The sequence below is a fragment of the Lontra canadensis genome, unplaced genomic scaffold (genome assembly GCF_010015895.1).
Source record: "Lontra canadensis isolate GAN:19392208 unplaced genomic scaffold, GSC_riverotter_1.0 scaffold9, whole genome shotgun sequence".
NCBI classification, from domain to species: Eukaryota; Metazoa; Chordata; class Mammalia; order Carnivora; family Mustelidae; genus Lontra; species Lontra canadensis.
This window is the reverse complement of record NW_022631003.1, coordinates 10199604-10220054: the sequence shown is the minus strand read 5'-3', so window position 1 is coordinate 10220054 and position 20451 is coordinate 10199604. Positions and strand designations below refer to the sequence as shown.

Below are 20451 nucleotides of genomic sequence, written 5' to 3'. Positions count from 1 at the left end.
ATAAAAGTTATAAACTCTAAGAAGGCATTTGATATATTTCTCCATAATGGAAATTGCATCTTATTGACCTAAGGGATACATAGGCTCTTAGAAAAGCAGTTCTATTTAAATTGAACCTTTTGCTAAAAATCGAACTTAACAGCCAAACCATCGTTTGGTCTTCTTGGGTGGTTGAGTTTGGTCCCCCTTACCCTTAACTTGTTTTGGCTATTAGGCAGAAATATATTTTTTTAAGATTTTATTTAATTATTTGACAGAGAGAAAGGGAGATCACAAGTAGACAGAGAGGCAGGCAGAGAGGGGGAAACAGGCTCCCTGCTGAGCAGAGAGCCTGATGCGGGGCTCAATTCCAGGACCCTGAGATCATGACCTGAGCCGAAGAGAGAGGCTTAACCCACTGAGCCACCCAGGCGCTCCTAGGCAGAAATATTTTTAAGTAGTCCTATTACTGAATACTAATGTGAATTCATTTTGTGGTAAAATTGTGAGTTGTAGCACAAACTCTTTCATGCACCTGTATCTCCATGAACTCAGCAAAATACTTGGAACCATTTAAAATGCATCATAAATAAATCAAGTTTAGATAAGACAAGTAAGGTAATGTTTTTTCAATGTTGAGATATGTGCCACAAAGCATTTTGGATACTTGTTAAATAAATTATACTAGAATCAATTATTTTAATTCACTTAAACATGTATTTTGGGTGTACTGAGCTACAGAGAGAGAGAAAAAAAGTGTGTGTGTGTGTGTGTATGTGTGTGTGTGTGTGTGTGGCATTGAACAGATTATTGCTAAAAATACAAGGATCACTAAGTATGACCCATGCCCTTGAAGAGTTTATTTGTAGTGCTAGGTTGTGGGATCAGGATAGTAGGACAAAGACAAACAGATCTCTGATGCATCTAAAAAGTATGATAAAGATATTTGCAGGACACTGTGAAACTCCCAAGGGTGGGGAACATTTAGCCTGGTCTGATGGTTTAGAGTTGGCTTCCTGTAAGACATAGAAAGGGGCCTGGTCCCAGAGATCCTTTACGTCATGTCAGAAATGCGTGGGCATGATCATGTTCTGGGCACGCTCAGGAACCAGGGGGAAGTTGTAAGCATGGCAATGGCAGTTTCGGACTTGGCAGTTTAGCTAGATCGCTGTGCATGTGAAGAGGGATCTAGAGGAGCAAGACCCCTACCAGGAATTGAATTCATGCTTGCATTTACTTTGCTGACTTAAACACTAATATTCAACAAGCAAATTCAATCGTCAAATATTCTGAAAGTATTTTGGTAGGAGAATAATGGTTCTCAACCACAGTCATTCCACCTGCCACACAGTGTTTTGGAAATTTGGGGGGACATCTTTGGTTTTCCAGATGACCGGCATGAAGTAAATCGTCCTGTGATGTGCTACTCAGCCTAGTATAAAAGATTCTCCCACATCTGACCTGACTTCTCTCTGTCCCTCCAGGCCAACTGTAAATCAATAATATTTTCATGCATAAGAATACTAAAAGGTTTTACAAGAAGTTCTGCATAAGCCTTATGATTTGTACAGGAAAAGTTAAATGGAATAAATATATTCTGTTAAAATCATTGAACAATTCAGTTTATGTATCCTGTCTATTTCAGTATTATATGATTTCTAACTACATTTTTTTTAATTTTTAAATGTTTTTATTAACATATAATGTATTATTAGCCCCAGGGGTGCAGGTCTGTGAATCGCCAGGTTTACACTTCACAGCACTCATCATATCACATACCTTCCCCAATGTCCGTAACCCAACCACCCTCTCCCTACCCCCCTACCCCTGGCAACCCTCAGTTTGTTTTGTGAGATTAAGAGTCTCTTATGGCTTGTCTCCCTCCCAATCCCATCTTGTTTCATTTATTCCTTTCCTACCCCCCAAATCCTCTCAACTTCCTCATATCAGGGAGATCATATGATAGTTGTCTTTCTCTGATTGACTTATTTCGCTAAGCATAATACCCTCTAGTTCCATCCACATCACAAATGGCAAGATTTCATTTCTTTTGATGGCTGCATAGTATTCCATTGTGTATATATACCACATCTTCTCTATCCATTCATCTCTTGATGGACATCTAGGTTCTTTCCATAGTTTGGCTATTGTGGACATTGCTGCTATAAACATTTGGGTGCACGTGCCCCTTTGGATCACTACATTTGTATCTTTAGGGTAAATACCCAGTAGTGCAATTACTGGGTCATAGGGTAGCTCTATTTTCAACTTTTTGAGGAAACTCCATACTGTTTTCCAGAGTGTCTGCACCAGCTTGCATTCCCACCGACAGTGTAGGAGGGTTCCCCTTTCTCTGCATCCTCGCCAGCATCTGTCATTCCCTGACTTGTTAATTTTAGGCATTCTGACTGGTGTGAAGTGGTATCTCATTGTGTCTAACAACATATTTTGTTGAAAATTGTGTTAGTGCAGTAGAATTACTTCCAAAGCCACACACACACACACACACACACAAAAGAATTAAAGATTTGGGGCACCTCGGTGGCTCAGTTGTTAAGCGTCTGCCTTTGGCTTGGGTCAAGATCCTGGGATCCCGCAATCAAGCCCTGGGTTGGGCTTCCTGCTCAGCAAGAAGCTTGCTTCTCCCTCTTCCACTCCCCCTGCTTGTATTCCTGCTCTCAGTGTCTCTCTCTCTGTCAAATAAATAAATAAAATCTTTTAAAAAATTAAAGATATATAATTGTGGAAGCATAAGACTTCTTAAAAATAATTGCCATGAAATTAGCAGAGAAACATGAAACGTCAGGATGAGGCTCTCTTGAATTTCATTAACAAGTGTTGCTTAATAAATACTTTATATTTTGGCCTTTAAAAATTTTTGGAGAGTGGTCATAAAAATCTATCCTATGATGATTATGTAATGATTTATTTATTTGGGGGTGACCCGATGCTTTTTAATCTTGCTCTTCCATTATCCAGCAGTGTCTACCACCCGACTGCTATGAAGGCAATATTGTGCTATTTCTTTTTACAATTTGGCTACAATTCGCTGTTGTCTATATGCTCTCTCGGACCTCTTGAAGTCCTGGAGAATGAATGCTTGCCTCAGTGTATGATGGAGCTTTAAGACAGGATGAGTGTTCACTGTGATACTTCAACCCTATCTTGTCCTAGGGGAGAATTATTTCGACACTACTCTTCTCTATAAGGAAGTCATTTGTGAAAATATCCATGCTCATCTGCGAGAGTATAACACTTCCTGATTTTCTGTCTTATGACGTCTAAAATTTGTCTTAGCATGTTATCTTTATTTTAATAAAGGTTGTTTCCTTCTGTCCCATATAAGTACAGTCTGTTATCTATCTTAACTCTGGTTCTTCTTTTAATATGCATCTAGCCCTCTAATCTCATTTCCCTGTTCTTGTCCAAAATAGCTTCTGATCATGGGGTTTCTCTCACGCCCAACCTTATTCATTAAAAGGAGAGGCAATGTCTGACTCGTTCATAAAGATGTCTCCTATCTGAACATTATGTGTGTAATGACACGTGTATCAGTTTATTATACATTTCTTTTATTTGTCCTCCATAATATAGTTAGGGCAGTATCTTATTTTGATTTTTTTCCTTCAAAATGATGTGTGTAAATAGGCTATATTTTTATGAATGTTATCTAAATAAAAGAGATAGGGCATTATAAAATATTGGGATTAAAGGGAGAATTGGGTCCAGTAGTGTTGAGACCACAGTGCTAGAGGTAAAATGCAAAACAAGACAACCCTGTTTCTGTGTTCATGGCAACTCTTCCAAATGTTTTGTAAAGTCCAAAAGCCATTGGAAGAAAGAAATAACTGATTACAGTATAGCATGGTAAGAAAGGTAATATAAAAGTTATATCCATCTGGGTCCATGACCAGCATAGAGAGGGTAAGGAGGGCATTTGACAAAAAAAAGAGAGAGAGAGAGAGAGAGAGAGACAGCCAGACAGACAGACAGAAGAGTAATCCAGTCCGCTGAGAAAATTAAGACAGCAACAGCTCTCATTGGCTAGGACTCCATTATATCTGAAATCTTGCTACTGTGAACTCTGGAAGATCACTAATATTTAAGATTACCCCTGTATACTGGCCTCATGAAAAAAATAATAGTAAGTTATTGGTTCTGCATTGCAAAATACCTAGTCCAGTGGAATTCTGAACCAGGCTTTCTTCAACCAAGGTTCATTTTCTCGTGTAAGCCATTCAGTCAAGGAACAGCTTCTCATCCTACCTCCCAGCACCAGAACCAAAGCCATGTGGAGGTGATGGGTAAAACTAACTGGGGAGAAGTACAAGGAGCCCAAATTCTCTCATTCCCATGTAGACTTACAACAGAGTCTCAGCGGCTACTTGATCTTTAAACACAGAACAATTAGGCAGAAGGAATACCAAAGGATCAAGCCATCAACTGTGTTGAAGTCCCCTTGTAACATATAATTTCATCTCCCAGTGCTGCGCTATACCTGTTCTCAATTAGTCCTGTTGGCAAAAAAGATAACCAAACATTGTATTATTAAGAAGCTCGGGATGCTGTAGGAAATAGTGAATAGTTTAAATTTTTAATACTTTAAATATATTTAGACTTTTAAATACATTTTAAAATAAATTTTAAATTTTTAAATATTTTTAATTTTTTAAATTTTTAATATTTTAAGATCAGGGAAAGAAATTAAGAAAATACGCAACCATTCTTTGTCTCTAAAGAAAGTGTTTTCTTTTCTCGCCTGTATGCGAATGATAAATATGAAGCTAAAATTGCCTAAACCCATATCCATGAAAATATAAGCTTTCTGCTTAGATTCAATGCACTGAATAAAGGAATATTTGCAAAAGAAATCAGCAGCCGTGTTGTGAATGCTTTCTGTTTTAATTGCACTCCATAGTGCTATAAACCCTTTAATTGTTTTGTCTCCCACTAGGATATCTTAAACAAAAACAGAATTTTCTAATTAACTCACTGGAGACTTATAAGGATATAATGGAGATAACTTGCTCTTGTTTTGTCATTTAAAAGTAATTAAACAGAAGTTATTTTAGGAAGAGAATCAGGACTTAAGTGATTTTTTTTTAATTATATTTTTGGTATTTTACTGGTAGAAGTAATCCGAAAATTAAATTGCCAAGAGGTAGTTCAGGAGTAGTTTAAAAATTATCAGCAGCAAAGCTCACTTAAGTTCTGTTTTCTGAATGTATAAAACTTCGGAGATGTTTTAAAACTTGTATAAAGATGTATAAAACTTTGGAGACAGTTTGCAACTACTTAATGAAGGAAAACCACCTGAATATCTCTTATCCTCTACTCCAATTTTCCAATTTTTTAGGAAGTCCACATTTTAATAGTTTTGCTGTTTGGTTAGCAAAGCATAGAAAGACTATTCAATAAACACTTTGTACAATAATGTATTACCTACAAAGTTTAGACATCAGTTAAGTCCATTATCTGTGTCTTACCATCATTTAAATGTGTCACTCAATTAGTGAATGACTTAGAAAACATTTCTGTGGAGTTTTAATATATTAAACTTATATAATATATTAAAACTATATATAATATATGTTACATATATTAAAACTACTTGGAAAAGTGTAAAATAATCTAGAAATGTGAAATTTTAATATTCAGGTAAATTATGAAATATGGAATTCAAGCTACAATTTTCCCAGTTCCTTGACAGGTATGTGAAGTGTGAGTTCTTCCTAAAACTTGACTTTGTTCATAAAGAAGCAATACATTTGACACTCTTGATTTATGAAATGTTAGTTGAATTCAAGTTCAATAATGAAATTCTTTCGGCAAACTACTGGACTACAAGTGACATAATTCTGTTCTTTTTTTTTTTTTAAAGCTCATGTTTTACTTCTTTTTTTTTTAAGATTTTATTTATTTATTTGACAGAGAGAGATCATAAGTAGGCAGAGAGAGAGAGAGAGAGGAGGAAGCAGGCTCCCTGCCAAGCAGAAAGCCCGATGCGGGACTCGATCCCAGAACCCTGGGATCATGACCTGAGCCGAAGGCAGAGGCTTAACCCACTGAGCCACGCAAGCGCCCCAATTCTCTTCTTTCTTAAACAGAATCTCAGACATGATAAGAAAAGTGTAAATCTTATGACCTTTAAGTATTTTTTGTGTCTCATTTGTATACGAACTCACATTTCATATTTTAATCCTCAAACACCTTATCAGTCAGATGATCTTATTATATTCCCATTATACAGATAAGTGACCAAAGGTCAAAGAGATTAAATGGTTTTAAATTAAAAGACATAAAACTTGGGCCTTATCTCCATGCTCAATGTAGCCCCAAGTTCAGATGAAAATATTCTACCAGAAATCACTTGGTCTAGCTTAGGGTAATTCTCAGTGTGTGGCACCTTGCCCTTCAGCACCAGAATCACCTGGAAGTTGGTTAGAAATGCACATTCTCTGGCTCCTACCCAGACGTACTGAACCAGAAACTTTGAGGGTGGGCCCAGCACTCTGGGTTTTAATAAGTCTCCCAGTGGATTCTGATCAACCCCGAAGTCTGAGAACCACTGGCACAGATTTTTTTTTTTTTGCTCATTTTATTTTGTGGTTAATTAAAATGTCACATCCAATATGATCTCATCACATTGTTAGTTTTGACAAGGAGTCTACCAATTCATACAAAAAGGGGCTGACTTTGGTGGAATGCTTACCGTACAGCACGGAGTGTTCCGTATACATTCACTCATCAGATCATCTCAGTAAGCCCTCGGGTGGGTATTATTATTGGTCACTGAGATGTGGAGAAATTGGATGATTTCCCCGAGGCCACACTGCTGGTGGCAGGGAAAAGGCAGACCGATTCGAGAACCCATACTCTTACCCATACCGTAATCATTCCGTGCATTCTCCAACCGAGAATCGGGACATCCAGCCAATATGCCTCGAGAGGCCGCTTGCGGTGCAGTGGAGCGGACACCAAGTTCAGAGTCAGACATACACGTGTGGTTGGTTTCCCAGTGAGTCATCGCATGAGAAGAAACTCCTGCAGTGGACAGGAGAGAAACAGGCACATTTTTTTCAGAGATCCAAATGTAAAGCAGGCGACCTCCTCAGCAGAAATATTTCTGTAGAATATCTGCCTTCCTGAAATAGTCTTCTGCCTCTGGCTTACATAGACCAGGAAATACAGGCGGAATGGCTGCGAAATTATGGTGTTATAAACATTTATGAATAAGCTAGCAAAGTACAAGGAATCTAATGGGAATTTTTTTTCCCTTGCTATTTCCCTACTAACAGGGATATATTTTTATTTCATTGTTACCAGGTGTTACTGTTCTGTAGTCCTCATGTTCTGAGAACTGTTGAATCCAGGCGAGCAAAAGTGCAATACTTCACAAAAAGAATTTAATTGCTATTAAAATATGACCACACACACAAGAAGAGAGAAGATCTTTAATAGCTTCCTACTGTAGCCATATTTCCATTTTGTCTAATTTATATAGTCATCAGAGGGATCCTTTAAACCATACATAAAACAAGTGTTGGTGAAGGTGTGGGGAAAGGAGATCCCTTGTACACTGTTGGTGGGAATGTCGATCAGAATAGCCTCTAGGAAAAACAGTATGGAGGTTCCTCAAAAAATTAAAAACAGAAATACTGTATGTTCCAATAATCCCTCTATTGGGTATTTACCCAAAGAAAACAAAAACACTAATTTGAAAAGATATATGCATCCCTGTCTTTATTGCAGCATTATTTACAATAGCAAGATATGAAAGCAATCCAAGTGCCCATTCATAGATGAATGGATAAGGAATTGTCTGTGTGCATGCATATGTGTATGAATATTATGCAGCCATGAAAAAGATGACATCATGCCATTTGAGACCACATGGATGGACTTAGAGAGTATTATGCTAAGTGAAATAAATCAGACTGAGAAAGACAAATGCCACATGATTCACTCATAAGTGGCATCTGAAAAAATGAACAAACAAAAAGCAGAATCAGACCTATCAATACAGAAGAAAAACTGATGGTTGCCGGAGGGAGGTGGTGGGTGGAGATGGTTAGCAAAATCAGTGAAAGGAGGTAGGAGATAGCAGCTTCCAGTTACAGGGTGAATAAGTCACAGGAATAAAAAGCAGAGCATAAAGAATAGTCAATGATACTGTAATCGTGATGTATGGAAACAGTTGGTTGCTACACTTGTGATGCACATAGCATAATGTAGAAACTTGTACATCAGTAAGTTGTACCCTGAAACTAATGTTACATTGTATATCAACTACACTCAAATTTTTAAAAAGGATAAAAACATAAATTAGAGCATATCATTTCCCTACATAAACCCTCCAATAGGAGTTTCTCACCACACTTAAAAAAAAGCCTCATTGTGGCCTGCAAGTCCTCCATGAGATGGCCTCAGTTTCTCTCAACCTCTTGCTCTCACTCACTCCTCTCCCATGATCCTTGGCTGCTCCTTGAACGAGTCAAACAAGCTCTGGCCTCTGGGCCTTTGCACTTACTCATCCCTCTTCTCAGAAATTCTTCCCAGATGTCCACAGGATTTGCTCCATGACTCCATTCTAGTTTCCACTTAAGTATCACCTCCTAAGAAAGATCTTCCCTGACCACCTTTAAAATAAAACTCTCACCCCTGGTAGCCATCCATCCCAAATCCATGTTTTATTCTTTTTTCATGGTACCTATCACTTGTCTGATGTTATAGACTCATCCATCAATTTTTACTTATCATTCACTCCACACAAGAACGTTAAGCTCCCCAAGGGCCAAGACTTGGTCTTGTGCTCTGCTGTTTCTCTAATGCCTAGAACAGTGCCTGGCATGGCTATGGCCAATTATTATTCGTTATCGTGAGCCTTCTTTAACGTTTTTCTTCATTTGTTTTCATGGGCAGTATGCTGCAGAATAATCACCTGAGACAGGTACCGACGGAAGCTCTGCAGAATTTGCGAAGCCTTCAGTCCCTGTAAGTATCGCTCACGAATGTTCTCAGGATCAGTGTGGGAAGGGGCACTGAAATGTCAAAGTGGCCACTTTAATCAGTGCCTCGTTTGGGGACCATACCTAAATAAGTTGTGAAGGAGACTTTTCATTAGAGTAGCAATGCTTCGAGCCTCATAGAACAATACATGTGGGAGGGATGAGTGTTGGAGTTTGGACACTGACTCAGGTCAGACACTCAGGCACGGCACCTGCAGTGACAAGCTCTTAGATATACTGGTATCACAGGACAACGTCCAGGATCTCACCCTGCCTTCCCCTGTAATATTTTCATACCAGAGTTCAAATCAGAGAGAATGTTTTCTCTTTTTATCTAGAAAAAGGGGTATCACAATCTAGACATCTTGGCATCTTCAGTTTGTTCTGTTTTTAGATGATCTGAGCTGCCTTATGGTAAAATATTTTCTGGGTCGAATAAAGATTTAATTTTTAAAGTTCCATATGGACATCAGGAGTCCTCATATCCATAAACCGAGATCTAACGGTACGTCTTAAAGCCTTCCTGCGTAACTTCCCCATCCCCACACAGACATACAAACATACCAGCAATCCCCAGATAGACTCACACATACCTCGGATTCACACACAGACACACCCACAGACATAACACAGCGGCGGTGTTATTGTTCCTTATTCTGAATACACAAGTTTTCTGTCAGGAGTTTCCACTCTCCATTGATTTAGACTCTCTGAATAAATAAAAATCAGTTATTTCTCACAAAAAGAACTTTCTTACCATCTGGATGTTTTAGAGCTTGGGGTATAAGCAATTGTTTACAGTGATTATTTGTCAAGGTTATGCCACAAGCAGTTGGCTAGTAAATCTTCCTCTCGTCAGAATGTATCCGTGTTTACAATCTGTTGCATGATTTCCAATACATGCGTGTGTAATCTCTGCTTTTATCTTACTTACACATGTCAAGCAAAATACTGCTTTCTGGTCTAGACTGCTGAGGGAGATAAATGCATAAAAAAGCCAAATAAATATTGCAGACTCTAGCTGAAAATGATTAAAAAGATTCCAATAATTGGGGCGCCTGGGTGACTCAGTCAGTTGAGCATTGGACTCGATTTCAGCTCGGGTCATGATCTCAAGGTTGTGAGATCGAGCCCCATGTCGGGCTCCACCCTCAGAAGGGAGTCTGCTTAGGATTCTCTCTCTTTCTCCCTCTGCCCTTCCCCCTCTCCCTCTTTAAAAAAAAAAAAAAAGAAGAAGAAGAAGAAGAAGAAAGAATCCATCATTAATAATTACATATGGTTTGCTTAATGCCTTTTACTGAGATGATTCAAGAGAAGGAGGAATGTGAGACTGAAGATGATACTTTCCTCCTTTGATCTTTCTTTTTTTTTAATGAAAGCAAATCTGTGCTTGAGACCATTTTAAGCTTTTTAGTCCAGTCAAACAAAGTGACTTCCTAGGTTTTCACGGGCCTATAGATAAACAAGCCCACAAGGGCCCCTTTGTGGCCTGGGACCGGTCTGTTGCATTTTCAAGGGCTCCCTAAAACCTTCCGAGTATCACTCCTCCTTTGTTGCACCAGCATTTTCCTGAAGGAAAGGAGCAGTCAGAGCGGCCACATGCTCTCAAGTGGGGCCGTCTGTGTAAGGGCACAGGGTCTAGGGGCTGCATTGAAAAACGAGATAATGGCAGCGGCCAATGGGAACTTTAAACAGCTGTGAGGCAGAAGATACAAGGATAAGAGTTTGTAACCAAAAGCCACTATCAGCTGAAAGAAGATCACAAACAGAACACACACAGAAGTGAACTCTTTGAGAAAGAGAAAACCAGGAATCTTTTGTTCACTCAAACTGGGTGGTGCCTCCCTGATAAAGGTGTCCGGATTTGGTTTCTTACCGTTTCCATATTTACTGTTCACCAGGTGTCTCTTGCATGATGGTTTCTGAGTCACAAAAAAACAATTGTGTTTGAAACCTTATAAGTATGTGTTCCCTGTGAAAAAGCCAAGGGTTAACTTTCTATTATGATGGTTATCGCATCTAGATAGACTGGCCCGCATTGCTTGCTGATTTTTATCGGGCGGCTGTGTGATGTCTGTCCCGCGGTCCCTTTGCCCGGAGCGCACAGACCCATGTGAGGTGTGGGCTACCACGCCACGTCTACTCACATTCATTGTGGTGCTTTGATACAAGAATTAAGATTTGGCAAAAAGTATCATAGAGCCACCAACCACACAGACACTGTATTGTACCTGACCAGGTTTGCAGGGGGGTGGGGGGTGGGGGGTGGGCACAGCGAGCCCTTTTAAAGTTTTACTGTTGTCCCAGATCCAGAGTGTGGAATAGTCCCTCTCCTGTTTCCTTGAAGCAGATCTGAAAATGAAAGCGCCAGTTTTGAGAGGAGTGGTTATTACACACATAACATTCCTCATCCGCTCTCCATTCATTGCCCTTCGAGCTGCTTCCATATTGATGTCAGCAACAAAGAGAGTGACAGCTGTCTCCTGCCTTCTGCCGGCAACCGGGAGGCCTCCACTCAGACCCCCGGCTCTTGTTGTGCTGCAGTCCAGCCCTTAGCCTGTCCCTTGGCCCTTCTGGTCACGGTTCCTCTTCTTTCTTTCTCTGGAAGTTACTCTGGTTCTCTTCACTTGCTCATTTTCCTTGTGTTATACCTTCATGCTCTACGGGCCGCTGGGCTGTGAGCGTATCAGCCCTGTGTGAGCGCCGCCTGGTCATTTCCAAGGGGAGCTCCTCAACCCCAACTGCAAAGAAGAATCACAGGGGGGTGGGGGGCAGTTGGTGACTCCTGAGGCTGCACTCTCCGAGTGTTTTTCTAACTGGTGCAATTATATAATGTGAAGGGCTTTTTAAAGGAGGAATGGGAAGACGGGTGTCCCCACGTTCCTTGAGGTGTTGGGCAGATACTCTTCCTGAATCATTTTCAAACCTGAAATCATAACCTTATGCATTCCAGGATGAACACATCATGTCCTTAGACCATGCAGTAAAAGTCAGGGGTTGCATTGTTTGTGTTTAATTGAAATAGCTCACATCTGCCTATTAATTCTACCGACAGACTGCGGCCAATAAAGATAGGAGGCCACATACTGTGTATTACACCCCCCATTCGAATGCGTTGATCATAGCACGGGCACCTCCAAGATCCACAGAGCGGTGGCCCCCATCTCAGTCTTACTTATTCAAAAACTTCATTTTAACAGAATCCTCCGGGGACTGGTGTGGCCACTGCTTTTTGAGAAATGAACATTTTTGTTGTTCTATGACACTAACAAGTGGTCTACAAACCAAAACCGGCTGATAATGACTCAAGTAGATCGTTGGTATGCTTTGCTTCACCGTATCGAGTCAGCTGCATTGAAGATAGTTTAAGAAACCTGACAGGCTAAAATTGGTAACATTGCTGAGCAAGAAACAAATTGGACTCATGTTTCAGGAGATGTAGTTTTCATTTCTTTTACCTAAACAAAATTATTTGGCTTTGTTCGTAATGAAAACACATAGGTACGTTTGTGTTCTTGTAACTCTGCCCTGATGCTTGCAAATTGCTTGAATAAAGAACAAGAGGTCAAGCCCACGTGCCAGAACTCAGTAGCCTAGAGCTTGCCCCTGTACAATATGGCCATTTCCCTCGGACATGGTAACGACTGCCCAGACACCAGTTGGCTTTTTTGTAATGTAATCAAATATAACTTAATTTCCTTTCTGTTTTTTTGAAAGGGAATAGGAAATGTAATCAGAATTCACAATGAGTTGTATTTCACCAAGAAACTTTGGGCATAATAGTCATTTGAGGACCAGGTTCAGATTACAGTGATTTGATGGAAACTCAAACCTTAACCCTCCCATGCCCTCACACCTTTGTATTTGTAGTTAAGAAATCGGTCTTGGGGGGGAAAAAATCACTGCTTCATTTGTGGACAGTCCGTAATGACGTTCATTCATCTCCCTGTCATCAAGTCCAAGATGATCAAAGAGAATGTCATATTCATGTTTGTCCTGTATTGCATTTAATACATGTTAGTTTTCATTCCAGGTTTGCACTAGAGAAACTAATTGGGTTGGTACATAGGAAATAAGAGATTTAGACATATCTTTAGTATTGTCTCTATTCTCCAATCAGCTGATGTTCATCTTCAGAGTGTAAGACGTTATTTTAAAACCAAAGAAGAAAAACTCCTGCCTGGAACAGGATCTGCTCCAGCATCTCGTGGTGGTGATCGTACCTTCAGGGCTTCCCACTCCATCCCTGAACCCTTTGAAATGTTAATAACTTCCCCCACTCTTTTGCTTATAACAGTGGGGTTTTGCTTATAACAGTCTAAAACAGAGTAGACCAGAGGAGGAGACGAGGAGACAGAGGAAGAGGGGGAAGTGGGGGCGCTCACCGCACTGAGCCGAAAGTCAGGCAAGCCTAGAACTAGCCACATTTTTCTCCCAAAACACAGGAGCCTATTGGGTTTCAGACTCTGGATAAAGAATGGGAAGGAAGTAACAAAAGACAAGGTGGTGTCTGCAGACAAAAAAAGCAGAGTAAGGTAACCAAGAGGCTAAGTTTAAAAGATCAAAGGGGTTTTAAAAAGTGGTTTTAGTGACATTATTCCTTCCACTAAAATAGTCTCCAGAAAGAGAAATGACAAGCATACACGATAAAAATGCATGTCCAATAAATAAAAATTTGATTTAGTTTTGCACGAAATGCCAGCGTATAGGGTCAGTCTTGGGATGGGGGTGACTTAGATGTTCTAGAGGCCAAGTGTTTTGCTGTAGCAGTCTTAGGCGTTCACTTCATAGAACCATGTGCAAACCTGCACCCAATGAATTGTTATGAAAATTTCATTGTCTCTCTCCCCCCATTTAAACAGGAGACGAAAACTATTTTTAAAGATAAAGCCCTTGCCATGAAATGTTTATAGCCAGTCGGAACACAGTCCTCAGAATCATATATGAAAAAAATGTGAATACTTAATGCAAGACCCCATGCATGAGGCTTTCTTACATCAGGTTACCCTCCAGAGCCCTGATCAAGTCCCGTATAGGACAGTCCTAGCAGATCAGTAAATAAGCGAGAATACAGATGTTATCAACGAGAAGTCAAGTACCACTTTTCTCAGTCTTGTGATGAGAAACGAAGGTTCCCTTTGGGAAGCAGATTAAACTCTTTGGAGAAGCTAAAGGATTAGCACCAACGGGAAGGTGCCTTGTGAAGGGGGTGAAATGTGTCCCCCTCTCCAGAGTAGGTGAAGTTTGTGAGGAGTTGTAAAAAGGCACATGAAGAAGCAGTAAATCATGTCATGTACCAGGACAAAATCAGAAACACTCAGGGAATTTAAACCTCTGTGGTTATAAAAGCAACAGCCCCCCCCCATTTATGAAGCACTTTTACCTGCAATGTTCCCCTCATCCTCATCCTCGAAGCAGTCTCCCGAGAAAGGAGCTGAAGTGATCCCCTCCCTAGTGAGGAGGAGGCAAAAGTTCAAAGAGGTTCAATGACTTCCTCAAGGTCATATGGCTTGTAATGGAGTCAGGCTAGAGATGAGTCTGGGATAAGAATTCTGGTCTCGGGGCACCTGGGTGGCTCAGTGGGTCAAGCCTCTGCCTTTGGCTCAGGTCATGATCCTGGGATCCTGGGATCAAGCCCTGCATCAGGCTCTCTGCTCAGCGGGGAGCCTGCTTCCTCCTTTCTCTCTGCCTGTCTCTCTGTCTACTTGTGATCTCTGTCAAATAAATAAATCTTTTTAAAATTAAAAAAAAAAAAAGAACTCTGGTCTCTTCAACTCCAAAATCTGCCCATTTTAGCGTAGTGACGCTATCTTGCCCCCCCTCCAAAGCCACTGTGGAGAATGGGCACACAACAGATAACACTGATATGAAGGCAAGGAGCCTGACAGAATCACATCTTCCCTCTAGACCTATGTTGTGAAGCTTTGCAAAAAGAAAGAAACTAGTAATGATGCAGGACAGAAGTAAATAAGTTGAAGCAGGAAAGAGAACACTATTATTAAAGATGGGCCAGTCAGCCTTTCGTAGTGTTTCCCTATGCATTCGGTTGTCTGTTCCCTCATCACCCGTGAGGTAGAATTTGTCTCCGTTTTCTTGATAAGGAAACTGTAAGTAAGAAAAGGGTATCTTGTCTCTATTGCAAAGGTGAAAGTTGATTAGACAAAGATAAGAGGGAAGAACATTTCAGACAGAGGGAACTATGCATGCGCTACCTTGTTGTGGACAGGGGAGGGAGGCAAGGGGCTAGTACATCAGGGAACAGATACAAGGTCCATGTGGCTGAAGCAGGAAGAGTGAGGTGGAAGAAATATAAGAACAGTTTAGTGAGGCAGTGGGTAGGGGGGGTCAGACACCTTGAAAGCCATTTGGGACGTGTCAAGGATTTTGGTCTTCATTGTGAAAGCAATGGGAATCCACTGGAGGAAAGGGCATGATCTAATCTGTTATTGGAACAGCCTAAGAGAGAAAGGAGAACTTTGTCAGGATTGGGGCAGTGGGAGATGGTGAAAAGGAAATGGATTTGAGAAATCTTTAGATGAAATTACCAGTATCTGGTAATGAATTGGCGATGGAGAATGAAGAAGGAAGAGGTGTCAGGGATGATCAAATTCTGGTTTATATAACCGTGTGCTTAATGAAGCCTATCCCAAAGAAAAGAAACACAGGTAGAGGGCTGCATTTGAGGAAAATAGTGTGGGAAATAATGAGTTTGGTCTTGAACGTGTATATTTGTGAAGGAATGACTAAGTAGAAATGTCACATGAACAACTTGAAATCCAGATCTGGATCTCAAAGAAAAGTGAAATTTAGGTCAGGTCCTCCTACCATACATTTCTCTTCACCTAACACCTCATGGCAATGATTTGATTGTCTGACTACACTTGAGAAAACATGCTCCATAATTGTTGGATCAACAAACATGTTCCATGTCTGCCTGGTTTGCTGTTAGCTCTCCAGCACCAGGAGCAGGACCTGCAGAAAACACATTCAAGAAACATTTATTGAATTTATTGAACTAAAGCCTCAGACCCTAAGTGTTGTTCCAAACATCTGCTCAGGATCAACTCATCTCCTCTGGTTTGTCGCCCACATTCACTGATCTCCCTGGCTCCAAACTCTTTATCTCTGTGCCTGGCTTTTTCTCCCTGCCCTTCCTGAGCTGAGAGGTGGACCCAGTGGTTCCTTCAGGGATTTTGGTGTCTGCAAGATTTAGCTTTCCATTGTCTTAGCTGAGGACTCTGCTGTAAGAATTCAAGGGTTCAGGGCAAACTGGTGGTTGCCAGAGGGCCGGGGGTAGGGGAGGGGCTGGTGGGGCAAGGATGTGTAAAATAGGTGAAAGGGATTAAAAGGGACAAATTTCCAGCTATAAAATAAATAAGTGACATGGGACGCCTGGGTGGCTCAGTGGGTTAAGCCTCTGCCTTTGGCTCAGGTCATGATCCCAGGGTCTTGGGATCGAGCCCACATCAGGCTCTGCTCAGCGGGGAGCCTGCTTCCCCATCTCTCTCTCTGCCTGCCTCTCTGCCTACCTGTGATGTGTCTGTCAAATAAATAAATAAAATCTTTTAAAAAAATTTTTTAAATAAATAAGTGACAGAAGTAACAAGTACAATATAGGGAATGTAGTCAGAAATATTGTAATAACGTGGTGTGGTGACTACAACTTACAGTGGTAAGCATTGAGTAATGTGTAGAACTGTTGAATCGCTATGTCATACACCTGAAACTAATATAATATCAACTCTACTGCAATAATAATTAAAAAAAAAAAAAAGGAGTAGGTTTCAGGGAAGAACCATAATGGTAAGTGTTATAGGGTTGATGAGATTCAGACTGGCAGGAAGTAGGAGATGGCCCAGGAGTACCGTGGGAGGGAGCTAAAAAGGGACAACTTGACCGGGACAGAGAAATAAGAGAAAACTGTGGCTAGATAAGGTGGATGGTGAGCTTTGAATATCAGATGGGAGGTTTGGGTTTGAAGGGACGGTAATGTAGCAGAACCATGGATTCCTAACAGGGGAATGACATAGAGCACAGTCTGAGGGAGATTAATCTGGCAGCAGTCTACAGGATTAATTGAAGAGATAAGAGATCAAAGGCAAAAGGACCAGCTCAGAGACTGTTGCAGTAATGCAGGTGTTATGAGATAAGAGACTTAACTAGACAGTGGAAGTGGAGAGTGTGGGAGATAAAGATAAATCGAGAGGACTTGATGAATGATTGGCCTGAAGCCTATGGAAGATTCAAAAAATGACCCCCAGATTTCAAACCCTGATGGTACCTGGGAGACAAATGGTGCCCTTGACCAAAAAAAAAAAAAAAAAAAAAAAAGTCTTTGTTTTCTGTGGAGAAAAATGGAACTGAAGAAGTCAATGCTTGTATTACTCATGACTCATCTCCCTGTTACAAAATTCACAGCAGCAATGACCTCTGAGAAACTGAGCAACATCGTATAAACTGATTTTAAAATATATTTCTCATTGAAGTCTCGCACTCTCCAAAGATGCTGGAGAGACAGAGGTTTGGTTCATGTAGCCATTGGTCAAGCCAACTGACTAGGTTCTAGATTACTATTCTTTGGTGAGCCTATAGACTTCATGTCTCCCTACACTGCAGAGATGAGAGAACTTTTTTACCTTTTCAGAGGTAAGTTTAAAGCAATAATTTTTCTTCCTGGTTTAAATTAAGTTTACCAATGAATAAGATGGAGAACAGAAAGGTAGAAGCAGAAATTCTCATATAAACAATCACGCTGCTTCTATGAACTCTTACGCTTCATGTCTTCCAAAGATATGGATGGGAAGTCTGATTAAAAGGTATAATCCCACACTGTGGTCACTCCATAAATATTAAATAACAGTAGTAACAATAAAAATGACTCATGATTATGAAGAATTCATATAAATCAACATGAATCCAATCTATGAGAGTTCATATAGATAAAGTCTATCCCAATAGTATTATTATAATGATCTGATGAATTTGATTTCCAGTGATCCTCTGGTTCCCCTGCAATGAAATTTCCATGCAGTAAAATTTCACCATAACAAATGCTTCAGATGCATCGTCAAATTGTATTACATAGAAGTTTGGAAGTATGTGGGTTTCATTTCATAGCCAAAGCAGAATAATAATTGAAAATGCTTTCATTTTTTAAAATTTTATAAATGAACTAAATAATTATGCTCTTCTGATTATTCATGATTTGTTCAAAATGGTCTTACAATATGTACAAATGTATGTATAAGTGAGTTGGCCATTTCTTTAAAACTTACAAAGAAAAAATGCTCATCCAAATATAAAATAGAAATGACAGTGATGAAAATGCTATGCTTCGTAATCCTGTTTATTGAAAGAATCCCCATAAACTGTATCATACCTGCAGCTGCAACATTCTTCACACCTTTGACTTTTTTTTTCCCCTCAAGTCATCTGTGTTAATAATTGACATCAGTATAGTCATCTGAGATATGGAATTGGCCAAGATCTATGGCTTATCTTTTGACTAACGCTTTCTTCCTTGTAGTTAATGGCTTATCAAGGACATTCTCAAACAAAGATATAAGTCTGTGTGCTACATTGGCAAGGTATCATATATGAGATATATGTAAAGGGCCTTTTTCTGGAAAAACAATAGCAAGAATGATCTCATAGCTTCTCTAATCCCTGCAATCATGCCACTTTTAAATCAAAAATTCTTTCAAGAGTATGGAAGAGATTGGCAAAATATTCCTTTTAAAAAAGGAAACTTATAAAATTCAGCTTTTATACATGAAGACTTTATGGAAAAATCCTTAGAGATAAGAAAGTGAGCTTTCTAAGTTTGCTTTTTGTGTATTTTGTTTCACCATTGCCTGACATAAAAGATTGGGTTTTTTGTTTTTTTGTTTTTTTTTTTGCCTGTTACCTTCTCAGTCTTTGTCACATGGGACTCACTGATATTGTAGAACTGTGGTCACAGTAAACATGCAGTTTTATTTTGTTTTTAGTTTACAGAATATCGGGTAACATTCAACCCAGCTCTTGCCCGGTCCCCATCTGCCCAGGATGGAACATGGAGTCACCACCATAGGTTCCTTGCCTCCCCCTGTGGCCACAGCTGACAAGTCACCGCAGTCTGTTGGACCCACTTATTTAGTAAACCTTGTGTCGAGCCTTCCTGTCCATCTCCACGCTTCTTTCAGGCTCTCGTCTTTTCTCACCCTGATGACTGCAACTGCCCCAGTCACTTACTTTCCCACCAATCCTCCTGCGTGTTGCTCAGAGAGATCTTTCTAGAGCACAGCTGTTATCAGGGTACCCAGTCAGGGGTTTGTACAACCCCCCACCCCAGAGAAACAATTGGATGCAGATTTTGAAGATGATTTGGAGGAGAATGGGACATTACTCATAGGTAGATAACCCAGAGATCTGAGCGCAATTATCCAGACTCTAGATGCTTACCTTGGATACTCAAAAGTACTAAAGCCTGTCAGGGTGACCTGGATGGCCCTGACAAGTTCCCAGTGGTGAGGAGAAACATCCCCAGGTCCATGAGGGACAGTCCCATTGGCCAAGCAGTTTGTGCCATAGAATCCCTTTGGTAATTATGGAGTTCTCCAACCTCAAGCCCTCCCTCCAGAGAGGGAATTATGCCAACATATGCCCCAAAGTCATAACAGCACCATTTCTCATCATTGGTAGTCCTCTAGGTAACACTGCCCGGACTCCTACTTGATGAGAATTCTCTTCTTGCACCAAGTGATGTCACAGTTTTCCTCAACCATGTTACCCTTTTGGGCCTTTTTGGACCTTTGTTGGCCTAACCCCCAAAGTATGTGGCTGTTTCTTTTCTCTGTGATGGGAGGCTTCCCAGGACTCTAATCAAAACATGTAGGGTAGCTACTGAACTTCCAAACGAAGGATTTCAGTGCGTAGAAAATCAGCAGTCCTGTCAGCCCATAAGTCCCCCTCAAAAAATGTCAATCTCCATTAGAGAGATTTTAAATTGCCAAGTGTTAATAAACTTCAGGAAAAATGAAAGAAACTTTTGTTGGGGAGGGGGAATGATATCACTTCCTAAATGTGAGGGTTTTTCTCAAGTATTAACACCTGTCACTTGTAGAGTGCTTTACTGTTTACAAAACACTTGCATATATGTTTTCTTGTTTAATTCCCATAGTAATTCTGTGACCTGTTACGATTCTGCTTTACAGATATGAAAACAGACCCTCAGAGAAATTAATCCGTGTGCCTCCAAATCTCAGAATGTGTCTTGATTTTTCTAATTCAGTGCACTTTCCAGTTACCCTATGCTCATGACGTAAGTGGTTGTAAGACATAGAAAGTAGGGTAAAGTCTGTATCTATCAGTTTGCTATAAATTACAAGTAACAGAAGGAATATAAGATGGGTGCCACATCCCATATAGTAATTACTTTTCAGAACTCTTCTCAAGATCATAATTAAGAGGTTTTATTTGTCTA

The 20451-nt window shown here is 40.2% G+C and overlaps 1 protein-coding gene across 2 annotated transcripts in view; it reads left to right on the top strand.

Annotated features, from left to right (window-relative positions):
- Positions 1 to 20451, top strand: part of LGR5 (leucine rich repeat containing G protein-coupled receptor 5) — a 123229-nt gene that overhangs the window by 72551 nt on the left and 30227 nt on the right. For both annotated transcript variants that reach the window (XM_032854795.1, XM_032854794.1), the window contains exon 4: positions 8902 to 8973. In XM_032854795.1, coding sequence (XP_032710686.1) covers positions 8902 to 8973 — 72 coding nt within the window. The remainder of the gene's footprint in view (positions 1 to 8901; positions 8974 to 20451) is intronic.